This window comes from Eubalaena glacialis, chromosome 3, assembly GCF_028564815.1.
Source record: "Eubalaena glacialis isolate mEubGla1 chromosome 3, mEubGla1.1.hap2.+ XY, whole genome shotgun sequence".
In the NCBI taxonomy this organism is placed as follows: Eukaryota; Metazoa; Chordata; class Mammalia; order Artiodactyla; family Balaenidae; genus Eubalaena; species Eubalaena glacialis.
In genome coordinates, this window is record NC_083718.1 from 44,569,971 (window position 1) to 44,585,576 (window position 15,606).

At 37.7% G+C, this 15,606-nt stretch overlaps 1 protein-coding gene across 2 annotated transcripts in view; it reads left to right on the forward strand.

Moving 5' to 3' along the window:
• The window catches only part of RPS6KC1 (ribosomal protein S6 kinase C1), a 212,376-nt gene that overhangs the window by 24,381 nt on the left and 172,389 nt on the right, over nt 1-15,606 (forward strand). For both annotated transcript variants that reach the window (XM_061185594.1, XM_061185595.1), the window contains exons 2-3: nt 1,469-1,504; nt 7,633-7,753. In XM_061185594.1, the coding sequence (XP_061041577.1) occupies nt 1,469-1,504; nt 7,633-7,753 (157 nt within the window). The remainder of the gene's footprint in view (nt 1-1,468; nt 1,505-7,632; nt 7,754-15,606) is intronic.

The window sequence follows — 15,606 nt, forward strand, 5'->3', positions numbered from 1 at the left end:
ATTAGAGAAGTCTGAAAGAATCCACTGCCTCACCCCCCCACCCCCCTTGCTCAGGGAATATTGATAGGATTATTTGTCCCCGAATGATGTATATAATTTTTTAAATTTAATCCTTGAATATTTACTGAATATTTACCACAAGTCAATTACTGGCCAGGGGAGTATAGCAGTGAACAAAACAGACAAAAGTCCTTGCCCACACACAGGTTACAAAATAGATAACAAGTAAAATACATGGCATAATATTTTGAAAACCATAAATCGGGGAAAAGGATAGAGAATGCCAGGTGTGAGTAGAGCTGTATTTTAAATAGGAAGGACAGAAAAGTCCTCGCTGAGAAATTGACATTTGGGTAAAGATTTGAAAGAGATGAAGGAACCACCCATGAAAATACTGAGGGGAAAAGCATTTCAGGCAAAGGGAACAGTGAGCATGGTAGCCTTCAGGTAGGGGTGGGGATACACTTGATAAATTTGACCTCCTGGAAAAGAGATCTGTGTGGTTGGAAAGATGGGGTGGGGGTCCAAGAGGTAATGGGGATAGGTCCTGGGGCCTTGCAGGATAGTAAGGGATGATGCCAGGTGCCAATCACACCTTAAAGGCCCATATGCAGTCAGTCTTATGAATTTAAATTTGCATTTAACTGTAAAATGCAGCTCGCAAGCGACCCTAAAGCTCCTTCCATTCCAGCTTGTCCAGCGTTCCTTCTCTTGTGTCTGGAATCCTCTCCTCCCCCTCGTCCTTCATCTTTGATGTTTTCCCTTTTCTGTCTGATTTATTTGCACCTCTATCCCTGTTCCTATCTCAGTCTGTACTTACAGAATGGCCATCGTATCATGTTTACTGTTTTATGCCTTCAACCAGGAGCTTCTTAAGGATGAGGATGATATATATAATTTTTTATGGGTTACTTTTGTTTTCTTCTTCACCATTAGGAGGTCAGTGATTACTTCTATCAGATAGTGGTGTATGGGAGCATTGTGGTTGCTGTTTTTTTTTTTTTAACTTGAAATTTTTATTGAGCTAATTGTAGATTCACATACAGTTGTAAGAAATAATACAGAAAAAAAGACAAAAAATGAAAAATAAAAAAAAGAAAAAAGAAAAAAATAAAACAGTGCTATCCTTTTGTATACTTTGTCCAGGTGCAGCTGCTTTTTATGCTTCTGATTTATATGTAGGCTGGAAAGGGGGATAGACAAGCTGTTAGAATTATGTCAAGTAACAGGGAAAACATGAGGCATTCTCTTGTGAATGTAATAGTACATGAACTTTAGCGTGTGGACTTTATTTTAGTTGCCTTTTTGCTTAATTTTTTAGTATGTGTTTCAGATACTGAAGTTATTATATAACTGAGTTCTGTGTAAGTGATATAATATAGTATTTCTTTTTCTTTAAGCAAATTGAATTTTTCATACAAATGCTGTTGAAAGTAATGCAATGATTTATGTGTATGCTTTGTTTTAGGTTGTTTCACGAAGAAATCCAGAGGATGTCCAGGAGGTAACATGTTTATCCATATGAAAATTTTATTTTATGTATTTGACAAAAATTTAATTAAATGCTTTATTGAGGAAACAATTATTTGTATGTCAGTTTTGTATTTGTATGTTTGTCTGGAGATTGTCTGCAATTCATTAAACAATAGCTGAAGTATCTTATTTCAGACCTATTAAGTACATATTAAGTTTCTGTAGGTGTTAAGTTATATAAATAAGAATTTCAGGAATTATAGTGCCGTTTAATAATGTGATAATTTTTCTGATAACTACCACTCATAAGATTTCAGTATCAGTTAAGGGCCCCTCTTTACCTATTTCAAAATCATGATGGCTGTTTGGTTAAAAAAAAAAAAAAAAGAAAGTATTTGGTAACTAGTATTAATTTTAAAGATCATAATAATAAATTATGTGTTTCTGTCTACTTTCATTTTTATACTGAGTTGGCATGTTGACATGTTGGAAAACTGCTTTGCATGTAGATGTTTCTTTTTAAAATTTTGTAGTTCTTTTACAGACTATTTCCCTCTTTCTAAAATAACAGCTTGTTATATTTTTGCTTAAAACTGTGGAATTCTCTATTTGTAATTACTTTATCCTTGTTATATACCTTTAGGAATCCTAACTGTGAGGAGTTAGCTTTTTTTTAACATTTTAAAATTTACTTTCATTTTGGTCCTTGCTTATTTACAGTAGGATTAGAAGAGCATATATCTATATCTATATATATTTTTTTCTTCCTACTAAAGTGTTTAAAACAAATGTTGTAAATTGGCAGTCTTGATTCTGCAAGTTATTTTTTTTAATTGCATTTTAATGTCTTCAGGTGGGCTATATACTATCTATTTAGCCACACGCCCCACTACTCCTTACTGTACATACCTGGCTTGATTCATAGATTTAAGTTGATTGTTTGCTACTGGTTGGTTTGAATTTGTGACACATGTTTAGATAATATTTTAACTTTTATATGTTACCATTTCTTGCTATATCTGATCTGATACTTGTTTTTGTCCTGTTGTTAAAAAGAGTTCAATAAAAGACACATTTTAAAACGATTTCATACTTTTTCCTTAGGGGTTTTAAGATATCTCACCCCACCCCCCCACCAATAGCCAGGAAGAGAATATTGTAATATTGTTATTTAGGAAGAAAAGGCTATATCTATATCTATGTCTAGATCTGTATCTATATATCTCTATCCTTTCAAAATGGCAGTGAAAATAACTTGTACCTTTGATTGATAAAGTACTCTTTCTACTTAAGTGTCAGTTGATTAGTATGAACTATTCCTTAGAATTCTATTAATTATGTTGAATTAATAGTCAATACCAGGCTATTCTGCTTTTGAAAATTTACAACTCTGTTAGAATTGAAAATGGGTTGTGTTTCCGTTGAATACATTGTCTGATTGCTGTGCTGTAGTTTGTAGCTTGATGTTCCCCTTTTCCAGGGAGAATCCTGAACCAACCTATCCATGAACATACTCTCTGCCATTTCCTTAATCCTTTTTTGGGGAAATCTCTTTTATAATAACAACTGTTGGTGAACCATTCATCAGAAAACTCTTGTAAGTGTCCTTTAGTTAGATGATTGCATGGTCCTTTGTTAGAAATGGTATAAAATTTTAAAAAGAATGTCTTCTGTCTAGCTTGCTTCTTGAAGTATAGAATAACCTTGAAGTTATGGCAACATTTTTTAGTTTCCCACGTATTTCGTTTAAACATTGGAATTCTTATTTAGGAGAAGAATTTTACCACCTAGAATTTGTTTCTGTTTCCTTTCTTTTCACTTTCTTTCTCTGTTAACAGATTCACTTAGTTATTGCTTAGAATTTAGTCATGCTTCACAAGTGCTATTGAAGGTCAGTAGATGTACTGCTTGTCTAAGCAAGTATAAGGCTAATAATATGGTATCCTTATAAAAGTGGAGAAATTTAGCTCTTTTATGCACACACACACACCCCTTGGTGCATGCTACCAGATAGCTCTGTTTTCTTCCTAAGGATGCCAAAATACTCACATGGAGTAAATAATTTAAAATTATCCAGGATAGTTTTTTCTTTTTACCTTTTAAAAATTCCCTCTAAATTTTTATTTATTAAGAGCAGCATGGGTGAATCTTAAGGGGGACAGCAATAGTTAATGTGGCCTCTTGTTCAGTAGATTCTCTAGAGCAGGGGTCCCCAACCCCCTGGGCCACGGACTGGTACTGGTCCATGGTCTGTTAGGAACTGGGCCGCACAGCAGGAGGTGAGTGGCAGGCGAGCGAGCAAAGCTTCATCTGCCGCTCCCCATTGCTTGCGTTACCGCATGAACCCCCAACCCCAGTCCGTGGAAAAAGTGTCTTCCACGAAACTGGTCCCTGGTGCCAAAAAGGTTGGGGACCGCTCCTCTGAACACTTGCAGAAGGTAAAGAAAAAGATGGAGATGTTGTGCCCTCCTCCCCCCACCTTTTAAAAAAAAAGTAACCTATAGCTCTGTTTCTCTCTAGGTAGTAAATTTCACTGGGGAAATGTGGGAAAGGAGAACCAAAATAGAACTTTCTATGTATCATGTCAGAAATCTCTAACGTTGAAGTCATTTCATAAATAAAATAGTTTTAGAAAAGCTATTTGAGCACATTCGGAAATGTGTCAAGGGAAAGAAAAGGCTCTTCAAAAGGGGAGGAAAGAAAATCTGTAAGCAGATAGTATGGTAGTGATGTTACAGGAAAAGATGATCCAGCTAGTTTTAAATACTATATGAGAGTAAAAAGGACAAAGTTAATTGAATTGAGTGGTTTTGTAAAAGATCTAAAGTTTTTTTGGTATCGTTAAGAGAAATTATCTGAAAAGAAAGCATTTGTTTTATGTAAAAAGTATTTAAGGCAGTGTTTTTAATGAAAATTAAGCTTTTATTAAATTTGTAATCTATTATGATTGTCACTGAATTAATATTTAATTGAGGAATTTTATTCAGAGTAACTATAATAAATAGGAAATTTCTGCAGGGTTGGTTCTGCAGAGTAATAGCTGTTAATGTAACTTTTCTTTTTTTCCTGATAGGAAAGAATTGATTATTAGAAAAAATATGTTTTGCATGTATCTTCTGGGACTTTGTATAGTCCAGTTATAGACATCCATACTTGCTGATGTAATGGACGTGTGCTTTTGTTCACATTTCCATTTTGAAGATTTCTAGAAATGTCCAAGCTCAAAAGGAGTAAGAAGAAAGGAGGCAGTAGATGGTGACATTTTTGGGATGCTTTGATTTCCTGCCTTTTTTGAGGGTTTATATTTGCTCTTAGGTATTTCACTTCTACAGTCTTAAGAGTCCAGAATAAGGAATATATGAGTGAATAAATTAGGGCATGGTGAAGAAACACAGATTCTCTAATTTTTGCTGTGACAGACTATCTACTGGTTTATATGCCATGGTATTATTATTCTTATTGTGATTCAGTTGTTAACTTCTGCCCTTTAAGTTTCTATGACTATCTGAAAATGACCCTAACTAGAATATAAATTTTATCTGCAGATTTGTTTCCATGAGCTTCAGTCTTTTGACTAGCTCTTGTATCTAGTTTATAATGGCTTTAAGGATTGCATTTCCCTTATGTAAGATTACTGTCATGAGGACTTCCCTGGTGGCGCAGTGGTTAAGAAGCCACCTGCCAATGCAGGGGACACGGGTTCGAGCCCTGGTCCGGGAAGATCCCACATGCCGTGGAGCAGCTAAGCCCGTGCGCCACAACTACTGAGCCTGCGCACTAGAGCCTGCGAGCCACAACTACTGAGCTCACGTGCTGCAACTACTGAAGCCCCCACGCCTAGAGCCCGTGCTCCGCAACAAGAGAAGCCACCGCAGTGAGAAGCCCGTGCACCACAACAAAGAGTAGACCCCGCTCACCGCAACTAGAGAAAGCCCGTGTGCGGCAATGAAGACCTAACACAGCCAAAAAAAAAAAAAAAAAAAAGATTACTGTCATGAGCCCACCACCCATTTCCCCCTTAAGCCCTTGGCAAATGTGGTAGCACCATAATTTGATCTATTTAAAAAATATAAAAATAACACTATTTTCCCATGACAAAATTATGTTAATGTATCAAAATTAGAAACTACAGAGAAGCAAGATATGAAAATTAAAATCACTTGTAATCTCACTGTCCTGAGACCTTTTACTTTTTGAGTGTTGGTTTGGCTCTCTCAGTTCCTCTTACTGTGTCTTTTACTGGAACTGTTGATTTTCTGCTGTCAGCATTTGTCTTGTTTACTTCCATTTAAAATAAAATCTCTTCTTCCATCCAGGTGTCCTGTGTCATGGCATAGCTGAGCTTCTTAAATACTTACTTTGTGCTTGGTTTCTTCCTTATTTCTGGCTGACCCCCATCATTCAGTTGTTAGATTCCTCATCTTGTTACAAATGCTGAGAAATGTTTTCTGAGTGATTACCACCTCTCTCCCGATGACTCCCCAGTTAATACATCTTGTTTAGTTTTTGCTCTTGAACTCCAAACCTGTCTTTTCTATTGGACAACTCCAGTTAAATGCCTCACATGCACCTACATAAAATGTCTAAAATTGAACTTCGTTCTTATCTCAAAACAGCTTTTTCTCCTTTGCTCTTTACTTTAGGGAATAACACTACCATTTATCCAGTTGCAAAAGCCGAAATTTTAGTAATTATATTTGGCATCCCACTCTCCTTTTAAATACTTCATTCCCAACCACTTCTCTCTCTCTCTCTTTTTTTTTTGTTCTAGCTATTATGTCCCTTCAGTATGCCCACCTAAGGCAATACTTTGTGTAGGTGCTCCTTCCATAATATGCTTGGGCTGCTGTTTTAAGCATTTATCATGCTGTCTTGTGATGTAGTTATTGTGTTGGCTTATTCTTCCTAATTTGACAGGGAACTCTTTAAAGGAGGGACTATGTTTCTCATTTCTTCATCCTTTGTGCCAACACAGTGCCTAGCATAAAGTAGGCTCATGAAAATATTTGTTTTGATGACTATTTTTGTTGTCAAGTAAATGAATAAAAGGAAGGATCAGGACGAAGCAGTTTGTTTAAATTAATTCATATTATAGTCTGATTAGTCTCCTAGGATTAAAAGCAAGTCTCCTATATTAAAGCAAGACACTTAGTAATCATGGTAGAATTTTTGATAGTATGGCAGAGTTTAGTGAAGAATTTCTTATATGCAGGAGTAGATTTTTTGACAAGTCTCTTAAATCATACTTGGTTACCTCTTTGGCCTAAGATTTGCTTATTAGCATTACACTATTGGGTTTGTTAGAAGTGAAATAATTAGGTTTTTCAGAAGTAAAGGCCCCAATATACCAGGTAATGGAATTTAAAACTCAGTTTTACCCTGTTCTGTGGCAACTAAGGGGCTGAAGCGGTGACATCAAGGCCATGTGTCAAATTCTTTTTCTTTATTAAGTGTTTTTTTCTTTCTAATTTAATCTAAATAAGTTTAGACAATAATTTAAACTAATGAAGGTAAACTTTTACATGTTATATAATCTAAATGATTGTTATTTTGTTTTTTGAAATATCCTAATTTTAGTGGTATTCTGATTAGGATTTACCTTGCCTGCAGAAATCTTGTTACTATTTTTATTGAGATTTATGAAATGCAAAAGTTTAGGTTAATTATTTGCTACAAAGCCATTTTTTTTTCAGTGTTTTTCAGATTATCCTTTTAGGCAAGTGCTGAGTATGTTTTTTATGTTTAAAAATTGTCTAAACTACTTTGTGTTTGTAAACATGCTGTTTTTGAGATGAATATATATTTTGACATCTAACTCATTTCCAGGGTAATAGTAATTAATGTTGGAAGAGGTTAAGTGACATTTTATGTAGTGTAAACTTTTTTTGTACCAGGTTGATATTTTTCTAGTATGAAGAAAACAGTACTTGTTTAAAATGAAATTTAAAAACCCAAACAGAACAGTTTGAGGAAGAATTGCTGCTTTATATTTTTAAATCAAATATTATTAGTTAATTTTAGACAGTTAACCATATTGGTTAGAACATAGATGTTTGCCTTTGCATGACAATTTTGAGCACTTTAATAAAAAGATTATTTGTTGTTCAGATATCTATGGTTTCACTGTGAATTACACATTTAATTATCTTCTCTCTTTAGATAATTGTATGGAAGAGATATAGTGACTTTAAGAAACTACACAAGGAACTATGGCAAATTCACAAAAACTTATTCCGACGTTCAGAATTGTTTCCTCCGTTTGCTAAAGGAATAGTGTTTGGTAAGTGATTATTTTGAAATTGTGATTTTGAAAAGTGATGATTAGCTAATTATGTATATATACTGAACACTGAAACACTGTACCATGAAGTCAGAAGCCCCTTATTAAGATAATTCCTATCATGCCTCAAGCAATTGAAGTTTTTTTTTTTTTTAAACATCTTTATTGAAGTATAATTGCTTTACAATGGTGTGTTAGTTTCTGCTTTATAACAAAGTGAATCAGTTATACATATACATATGTTCCCATATCTCTTCCCTCTTGCATCTCCCTCCCTCCCACCCTCCCTATCCCACCCCTCTAGGTGGTCACAAAGCACCGAGCTGATCTCCCTGTGCTATGCAGCTGCTTCCCACTAGCTATCTATTTTACATTTGGTAGTGTATATATGTCCATGCCACTCTCTCACCCTGTCACATCTCACCTCTCCCCCTCACCATATCCTCAAGTCCATCTCTACTAGGTCTGTGTCTTCATTCCCGTCTTGCCACTAGGTTCTTCATGGCCTTTTTTTTTTTTTTCTTAGATTCCATATATATGTGTTAGCATACTGTATTTGTTTTTCTCTTTCTGACTTACTTCACTCTGTATGACAGACTCTAACTCCATCCACCTCATTACAAATACCTCCATTTCATTTCTTTTTATGGCTGAGTAATATTCCATTGTATATATGTGCCACATCTTCTTTATCCATTCATCCGATGATGGACACCTAGGTTGCTTCCATGTCCTGGCTATTGTAAACAGAGCTGCAATGAATATTTTGGTACATGACTCTTTCTGAATTATGGTTTTCTCAGGGTATATGCCCAGTAGTGGGATTGCTGGGTCATATGGTAGTTCTATTTTTAGTTTTTTAAGGAACCTCCATACTGTTCTCCACAGTGGCTGTATCAATTTACATTCCCACCAACAGTGCAAGAGTGTTCCCTTTTCTCCACACCCTCTCCAGCATTTATTGTTTCTAGATTTTTTGATGATGGCCATTCTGACCGGTGTGAGATGATACCTCATTGTAGTTTTGATTTGCATTTCTCTAATGATTAATGATGTTGAGCATTCTTTCATGTGTCTGTTGGCAATCTGTATCTCTTCTTTGGAGAAATGTCTGTTTAGGTCTTCTGCCCATTTTTGGATTGGGTTGTTTGTTTTTTTGTTATTGAGCTGCATGAGCTGCTTGTAAATCTTGGAGATTAATCCTTTGTCCGTTGCTTCATTTGCAAATATTTTCTCCCATTCTGAGGGTTGTCTTTTGGTCTTGTTTATGGTTTCCTTTGCTGTGCAAAAGCTTTTAAGTTTCATTAGGTCCCATTTGTTTATTTGTGTTTTTATTTCCATTTCTCTAGGACCTGGGTCAAAAAGGATCTTGCTGTGACTTATGTCATACAGTGTTCTGCCTATGTTTTCCTCTAAGAGTTTGATAGTGTCTGGCCTTACACTTAGGTCTTTAATCCATTTTGAGTTTATTTTTGTGTATGGTGTTAGGGAGTGTTCTAATTTCATACTTTTACATGTACCTGTCCAATTTTCCCAGCACCACTTATTGAAGAGGCTGTCTTTTCTCCACTGTATATGCTTGCCTCCTTTATCAAAGATAAGGTGACCATATGTGCGTGGGCTTATCTCTGGGCTTTCTATCCTGTTCCATTGATCTATATTTCTGTTTTTGTGCCAGTACCAAACTGTCTTGATTACTGTAGCTTTGTAATATAGTCTGAAGTCAGGGAGCCTGATTCCTCCAGCTCCATTTTTCGTTCTCAAGATTGCTTTGGCTATTCGGGGTCTTTTGTGTTTCCATACAAATTGTGAAATTTTTTGTTCTAGTTCTGTGAAAAATGCCAGTGGTAGTTTGATAGGGATTGCATTGAATCTGTAGATTGGTTTGGGTAGCAGAGTCATTTTCACAATGTTTATTCTTCCAATCCAAGAACATGGTATATCTCTCCATCTATTTGTATCATCTTTAATTTCTTTCATCAGTGTCCTATAATTTTCTGCATACAGGTCTTTTGTCTCCTTAGGTAGGTTTATTCCTAGATATTTTATTCTTTTTGTTGCAATGGTAAACGGGAGTGTTTTCTTAATTTCACTTTCAGATTTTTCATCATTAGTATATAGGAATGCAAGAGATTTCTGTGCATTAATTTTGTATCCTGCTACTTTCCCAAATTCATTGATTAGCTCTAGTAGTTTTCTGGTAGCATCTTTAGGATTCTCTATGTATAGTATCATGTCATCTGCAAACAGTGACAGCTTTACTTCTTCTTTTCTGATTTGGATTCCTTTTATTTCTTTTTCTTCTCTGATTGCTGTGGCTAACACTTCCAAAACTATGTTGAATAATAGTGGTGAGAGTGGGCAATCTTGTCTTGTTCCTGACCTTAGTGGAAATGGTTTCAGTTTTTCACCATTGAGGACAATGTTGGCTGTGGGTTTGTCATATATGGCCTTTATTATGTTGAGGAAAGTTCCCTCTATGCCTACTTTCTGCAGGGCTTTTATTTTAAATGGGTGTTGAATTTTGTCAAAAGCTTTCTCTGCATCTATTGAGATGATCATATGGTTTTTCTCCTTCAATTTGTTAATATGGTGTATCACGTTGATTGATTTGCGTATATTGAAGAATCCTTGCATTCCTGGGATAAACCCCACTTGATCATGGTGTATGATCCTTTTAATGTGCTGTTGGATTCTGTTTGCTAGTATTTTGTTGAGGATTTTTGCATCTATGTTCATCAGTGATATTGGCCTGTAGTTTTCTTTCTTTGTGACATCTTTGTCTGGTTTTGGTATCAGGGTGATGGTGGCCTCGTAGAATGAGTTTGGGAGTGTTCCTCCCTCTGCAATATTTTGGAAGAGTTTGAGAAGGATAGGTGTTAGCTCTTCTCTAAATGTTTGATAGAATTCGCCTGTGAAGCCATCTGGTCCTGGGCTTTTGTTTGCTGGAAGATTTTTAATCACAGTTTCAAGTTCAGTGCTTGTGATTGGTCTGTTCATATTTTCTATTTCTTCCTGGTTCAGTCTCGGCAGGTTGTGCATTTCTAAGAATCTGTCCATTTCTTCCAGGTTGTCCATTTTATTGGCATAGAGTTGCTTGTAGTAATCTCTCATGATCGTTTGTATTTCTGCAGTGTCAGTGGTTACTTCTCCTTTTTCATTTCTAATTCTATTGATTTGAGTCTTCTCCCTTTTTCTCTTGATGAGTCTGGCTAATGGTTTATCAATTTTGTTTATCTTCTCAAAGAACCAGCTTTTAGTTTCATTGATTTTTGCTATTGTTTCCTTCATTTCTTTTTCATTTATTTCTGATCTGATCTTTATGATTTCTTTCCTTCTGCTAGCTTTGGGGTTTTTTTTGTTCTTCTTTCTCTAATTGCTTTAGGTGCAAGGTTAGGTTGTTTATTCGAGAAGTTTCCTGTTTCTTGATGTAGGCTTGTATTGCTATAAACTTCCCTCTTAGCACTGCTTTTGCTGCGTCCCATAGGTTTTGGGTCGTCGTGTCTCCATTGTCATTTGTTTCTAGGTATTTTTTGATTTCCCCTTTGATTTCTTCAGTGATCACTTCGTTATTAAGTAGTGTAGTGTGTAGCCTCCATGTGTTTGTATGTTTTACAGATCTTTTCCTGTAATTGATATCTAGTCTCATAGCATTGTGGTCGGAAAAGATACTTGATACGATTTCAGTTTTCTTAAATTTACCAAGGCTTGATTTGTGACCCAAGATAATGATCTATCCTGGAGAATGTTCCATGAGCACTTGAGAAAAATGTGTATTCTGTTGTTTTTGGGTGGAATGTCCTATAAATATCAATTAAGTCCATCTTGTTTAATGTATCATTTAAAGCTTGTGTTTCCTTATTTATTTTCATTTTGGATGATCTGTCCATTGGTGAAAGTGGGGTGTTAAAGTCCCCTACTATGATTGTGTTGCTGTCGATTTCCCCTTTTATGGCTGTTAGTATTTGCCTTATGTATTGAGGTGTTCCTATGTTGGGTGCATAAATATTTACAATTGTTACACCTTCCTCTTGGATCGATCCCTTGATCATTATATAGTGTCCTTCTTTGTCTCTTGTAATAGTCTTTATTTTAAAGTCTATTTTGTCTGATATGAGCATTGCTACTCCAGCTTTCTTTTGATTTCCATTTGCATGGAATATCTTTTTCCATCCCCTCACTTTCAGTCTGTATGTGTCCCTAGGTGTGAATTGGGTCTCTTGTAGACAGCATATATATGGGTCTTGTTTTTGTATCCATTCAGCCAGTCTGTGTCTTTTGGTGGGAGCATTTAATCCATTTACATTTAAGGTAATTATCGATATGTATGTTCCTATTCCCATTTTCTTAAATGTTTTGGGTTTGTTATTGTAGGTGTTTTCCTTCTCTTGTGTTTCTTGCCTAGAGAAGTTCCTTTAGCATTTGTTGTAAAGCTGGTTTGGTGGTGCTGAACTCTCTCAGCTTCTGCTTGTCTGTAAAGGTTTTAATTTCTCCATCAAATCTGAATGAGATCCTTGCTGGGTAGAGTAACCTTAGTTGTAGGTTTTTCTCCTTCATCGCTTTAAGTATATCCTGCCACTCTCTTCTGGCTTGCAGAGTTTCTGCTGAAAGATCAGCTGTTAACCTTATGGGGATTCCCTTGTGTGTTATTTGTTGTTTTTCCCTTGCTGCTTTTAATATGTTTTCTTTATATTTAATTTTTGACAGTTTGATTAATATGTGTCTTGGCGTGTTTCTCCTTGGATTTATCCTGTATGGGACTCTCTGTGCTTCCAGGACTTGATTAACTATTTCCTTTCCCATATTAGGGAAGTTTTCAACTATAATCTCTTCAAATATTTTCTCAGTCCCTTTCTTTTTCTCTTCTTCTTCTGGGACCCCTATATTTCGAATGTTGGTGCGTTTAATGTTGTCCCAGAGGTCTCTGAGACTGTCCTCAGTTCTTTTCATTCTTTTTTCTTTATCCTGCTCTGAAGTAGTTATTTCCACCATTTTATCTTCCAGGTCACTTATCCGTTCTTCTGCCTCAGTTATTCTGCTATTGATCCCGTCTAGAGTATTTTAAATTTCATTTATTGTGTTTTTCATCGTTGCTTGGTTCCTCTTTAGTTCTTCTACGTCCTTGTTAAATGTTTCTTGCATTTTGTCTATTTCCAAGATTTTGGATCATCCTTACTATCATTATTCTGAATTCTTTTTCAGGTAGACTACCTATTTCCTCTTCATTTGTTAGGTCTGGTGTGTTTTGACCCTGCTCCTTCATCTGCTGTGTGTTTTTCTGTCTTCTCATTTTGCTTATCTTACTGTGTTTGGGGTCTCCTTTTCACAGGCTGCAGGTTCGTAGTTCCCGTTGTTTTTGGTATCTGTCCCCAGTGGCTAACGTTGGTTCAGTGGGTTGTGTAGGCTTCCTGGTGGAGGGAACTAGTGCCTGTGTTCTGGTGGATGAGGCTGGATCTTGTCTTTCTGGTGGGCACGTCCACGTCTGGTGGTGTATTTTGGGGTGTCTGTGGCCTTATTATGATTTTAGGCAGCCTCTCTGCTAATGGATGGGGCTGTGTTCCTGTCTTGCTAGTTGTTTGGCATAGGGTATCCAGCACTGTAGCTTGCTGGTTGTTGAGTGAAGCTGGGTCTTGATGTTGAGATGGAGATCTCTGAGAGATTTTTGCCGTTTGGTATTACGTGGAGCTGGGAGGTCTCTTGTGGACCAGTGTCCTGAAGTTGGCTCTCCCACCTCAGAGGCACAGCCCTGATGCCTGGCTGGAGCACCAAGAGCCTTTCATCCACACGGCTCAGAGTAAAAGGGAGAAAAAAATAGAAAGAAAGAAAGAAAGAGGATAAAATAAAATAAAGCTATTATAATAAAAAATAAGAAAAAAATTATTAAGAATAAATTTATTAAGAAAAAATTTTTTTAATTTTTTAAAATAGGATTTATTAATTTTTTATAATAAAAAATAAAAAATTATTAAGAAAGAAAAAATGTTTTAAATTTTTTAAAATAAAAAATATGAAAAAACTTACTAAAAAATTTTTTTTAATTTTTAAAAATGGAGAATAAGGAAAAAATTATTAAGAAAACATTTATTAGGAAAAAAAATTTTTTTTAAGTAAAAAAAAAAACAAAAACGGACAGACCTAACCCTAGGACTAATGGTGAAAGCAAAGCTATACAGACAAAATCTCACCCAGAAGCATACACATATACACTCACAAAAAAAGGAAAAGGGGAAAAATTAATATATCCTGCTCCCAAAATCCACCTCCTGAATTTGGGATGATTCATTGTCTATTCAGGTATTCAACAGATGCAGGCACATCAAGTTGTTTGTGGAGCTTTAATCCGCTGCTTCTGAGGCTGCTGGGAGAGATTTCCCTTTCTCTACTTTGTTCGTACAGCTCCCGGGGTTCAGCTTTGGATTTGGACCCGCCTCTGCATGTAGGTCGCCTGAGGGCGTCTTTTCCCTGCCCAGACAGAACGGGGTTAAAGGAGCAGCTGCTTCGGGGGCTCTGGCTCACTCAGGCCGGGGGGAGGGAGAGGTATGGATGTGGGGCGAGCCTGCGGCGGCAGAGGCCGGCGTGACTTTGCAGCAGCCTGAGGCGCGCCGTGCGTTCTTCCGGGGAAGTTGTCCCTGGATCACGGGAGCCTGGCCGTGGCGGGCTGCACAGGCTCCCGGGAGGGGCAGTGTGGAGAGTGACCTGTGCTCGCACACAGGCTTTTTGGTGGCGGCAGCAGCAACCTTAACGTCTCATGCCTGTCTCTGGGGTCCGCGCTGATAACCGCGGCTCGCGCCCGTCTCTGGAGTTCGTTTAGGCGGTGCTGTGAATCCCTTCTCCTCGCGCACCGCGAAACAAAGAGGCAAGAAAAAGTCTCTTGCCTCTTCAGCAGCTGCAGACTTTTTCCCGGATTCCCTCCCAGCTAGCTGTGGTGCGCTAACCCCTTTAGGCTGTGTTCACGCAGCCAAGCCCAGTCCTCTCCCTGGGATCTGACCGAAGCCGGAGCCTCAGCTCCCAGCCCCCGCCCGCCCCTGCGGGTGAGCAGACAAGCCTCTCGGGCTGGTGAGTGCTACTCGGCACCGATCCTCCGTGCGGGAATCTCTCCGCTTTGCCCTCCGCACCCCTGTGGCTGCGCTCTCCTCCGTGGCTCCGAAGCTTCCCCCCTCTGCCACCTGCAGTCTCCGCCCGCGAAGGGGCTTCCTAGTGTGTGGAAACCTTTCCTCCTTCGCAGCTCCCTCCCACTGGTGCAGGTCCCGTCCCTATTCTTTTGTCTCTGTTATTTCTTTTTTCTTTTGCCCTACCCAAGTACGTGGGGATTTTCTTGCCTTTTGGGAGGTCTGACGTCTTCTGCCAGCGTTCAGTGGGTGTTCTGTAGGAGCAGTTCCACGTGTAGATGTATTTCTACTGTATCTGTGGGAAGGAAGGTGATCTCCGCGTCTTACTCTTCCGCCATCTTGCCCAGACCGGACAATGTAGTTTTAATGGAGTCTTTTTTCCTTATACTACATAGGTAAGTCAAATTCATGCTGCATGCTAGTTTGCTAAATATTTGGACCATGCCTTTTGTGGTAGACAGTCTCCAAGATGGCCACCTGTAATCCTCCTCTCCTGCTAGTTACACATTTGTGTATTCTCTTCCCAGGGATTGGTCTTTGTGACCAGTAGCATAAGGAGAAGTGACAGTGTGTCATTTCTGAGATTAGGTTATAAACGCCATGGCTTTTCTCTTGGGGATGTTCCCTCCCTCTCTCTCTCATTACTTGCTCTGAGGTTTACCAGCTTTCATATTGTAAGGACACTCATGCAGCCTATGACGAGGCCCCCATGGAGAGGAACAGAGGGCAACATCCAACACCCTG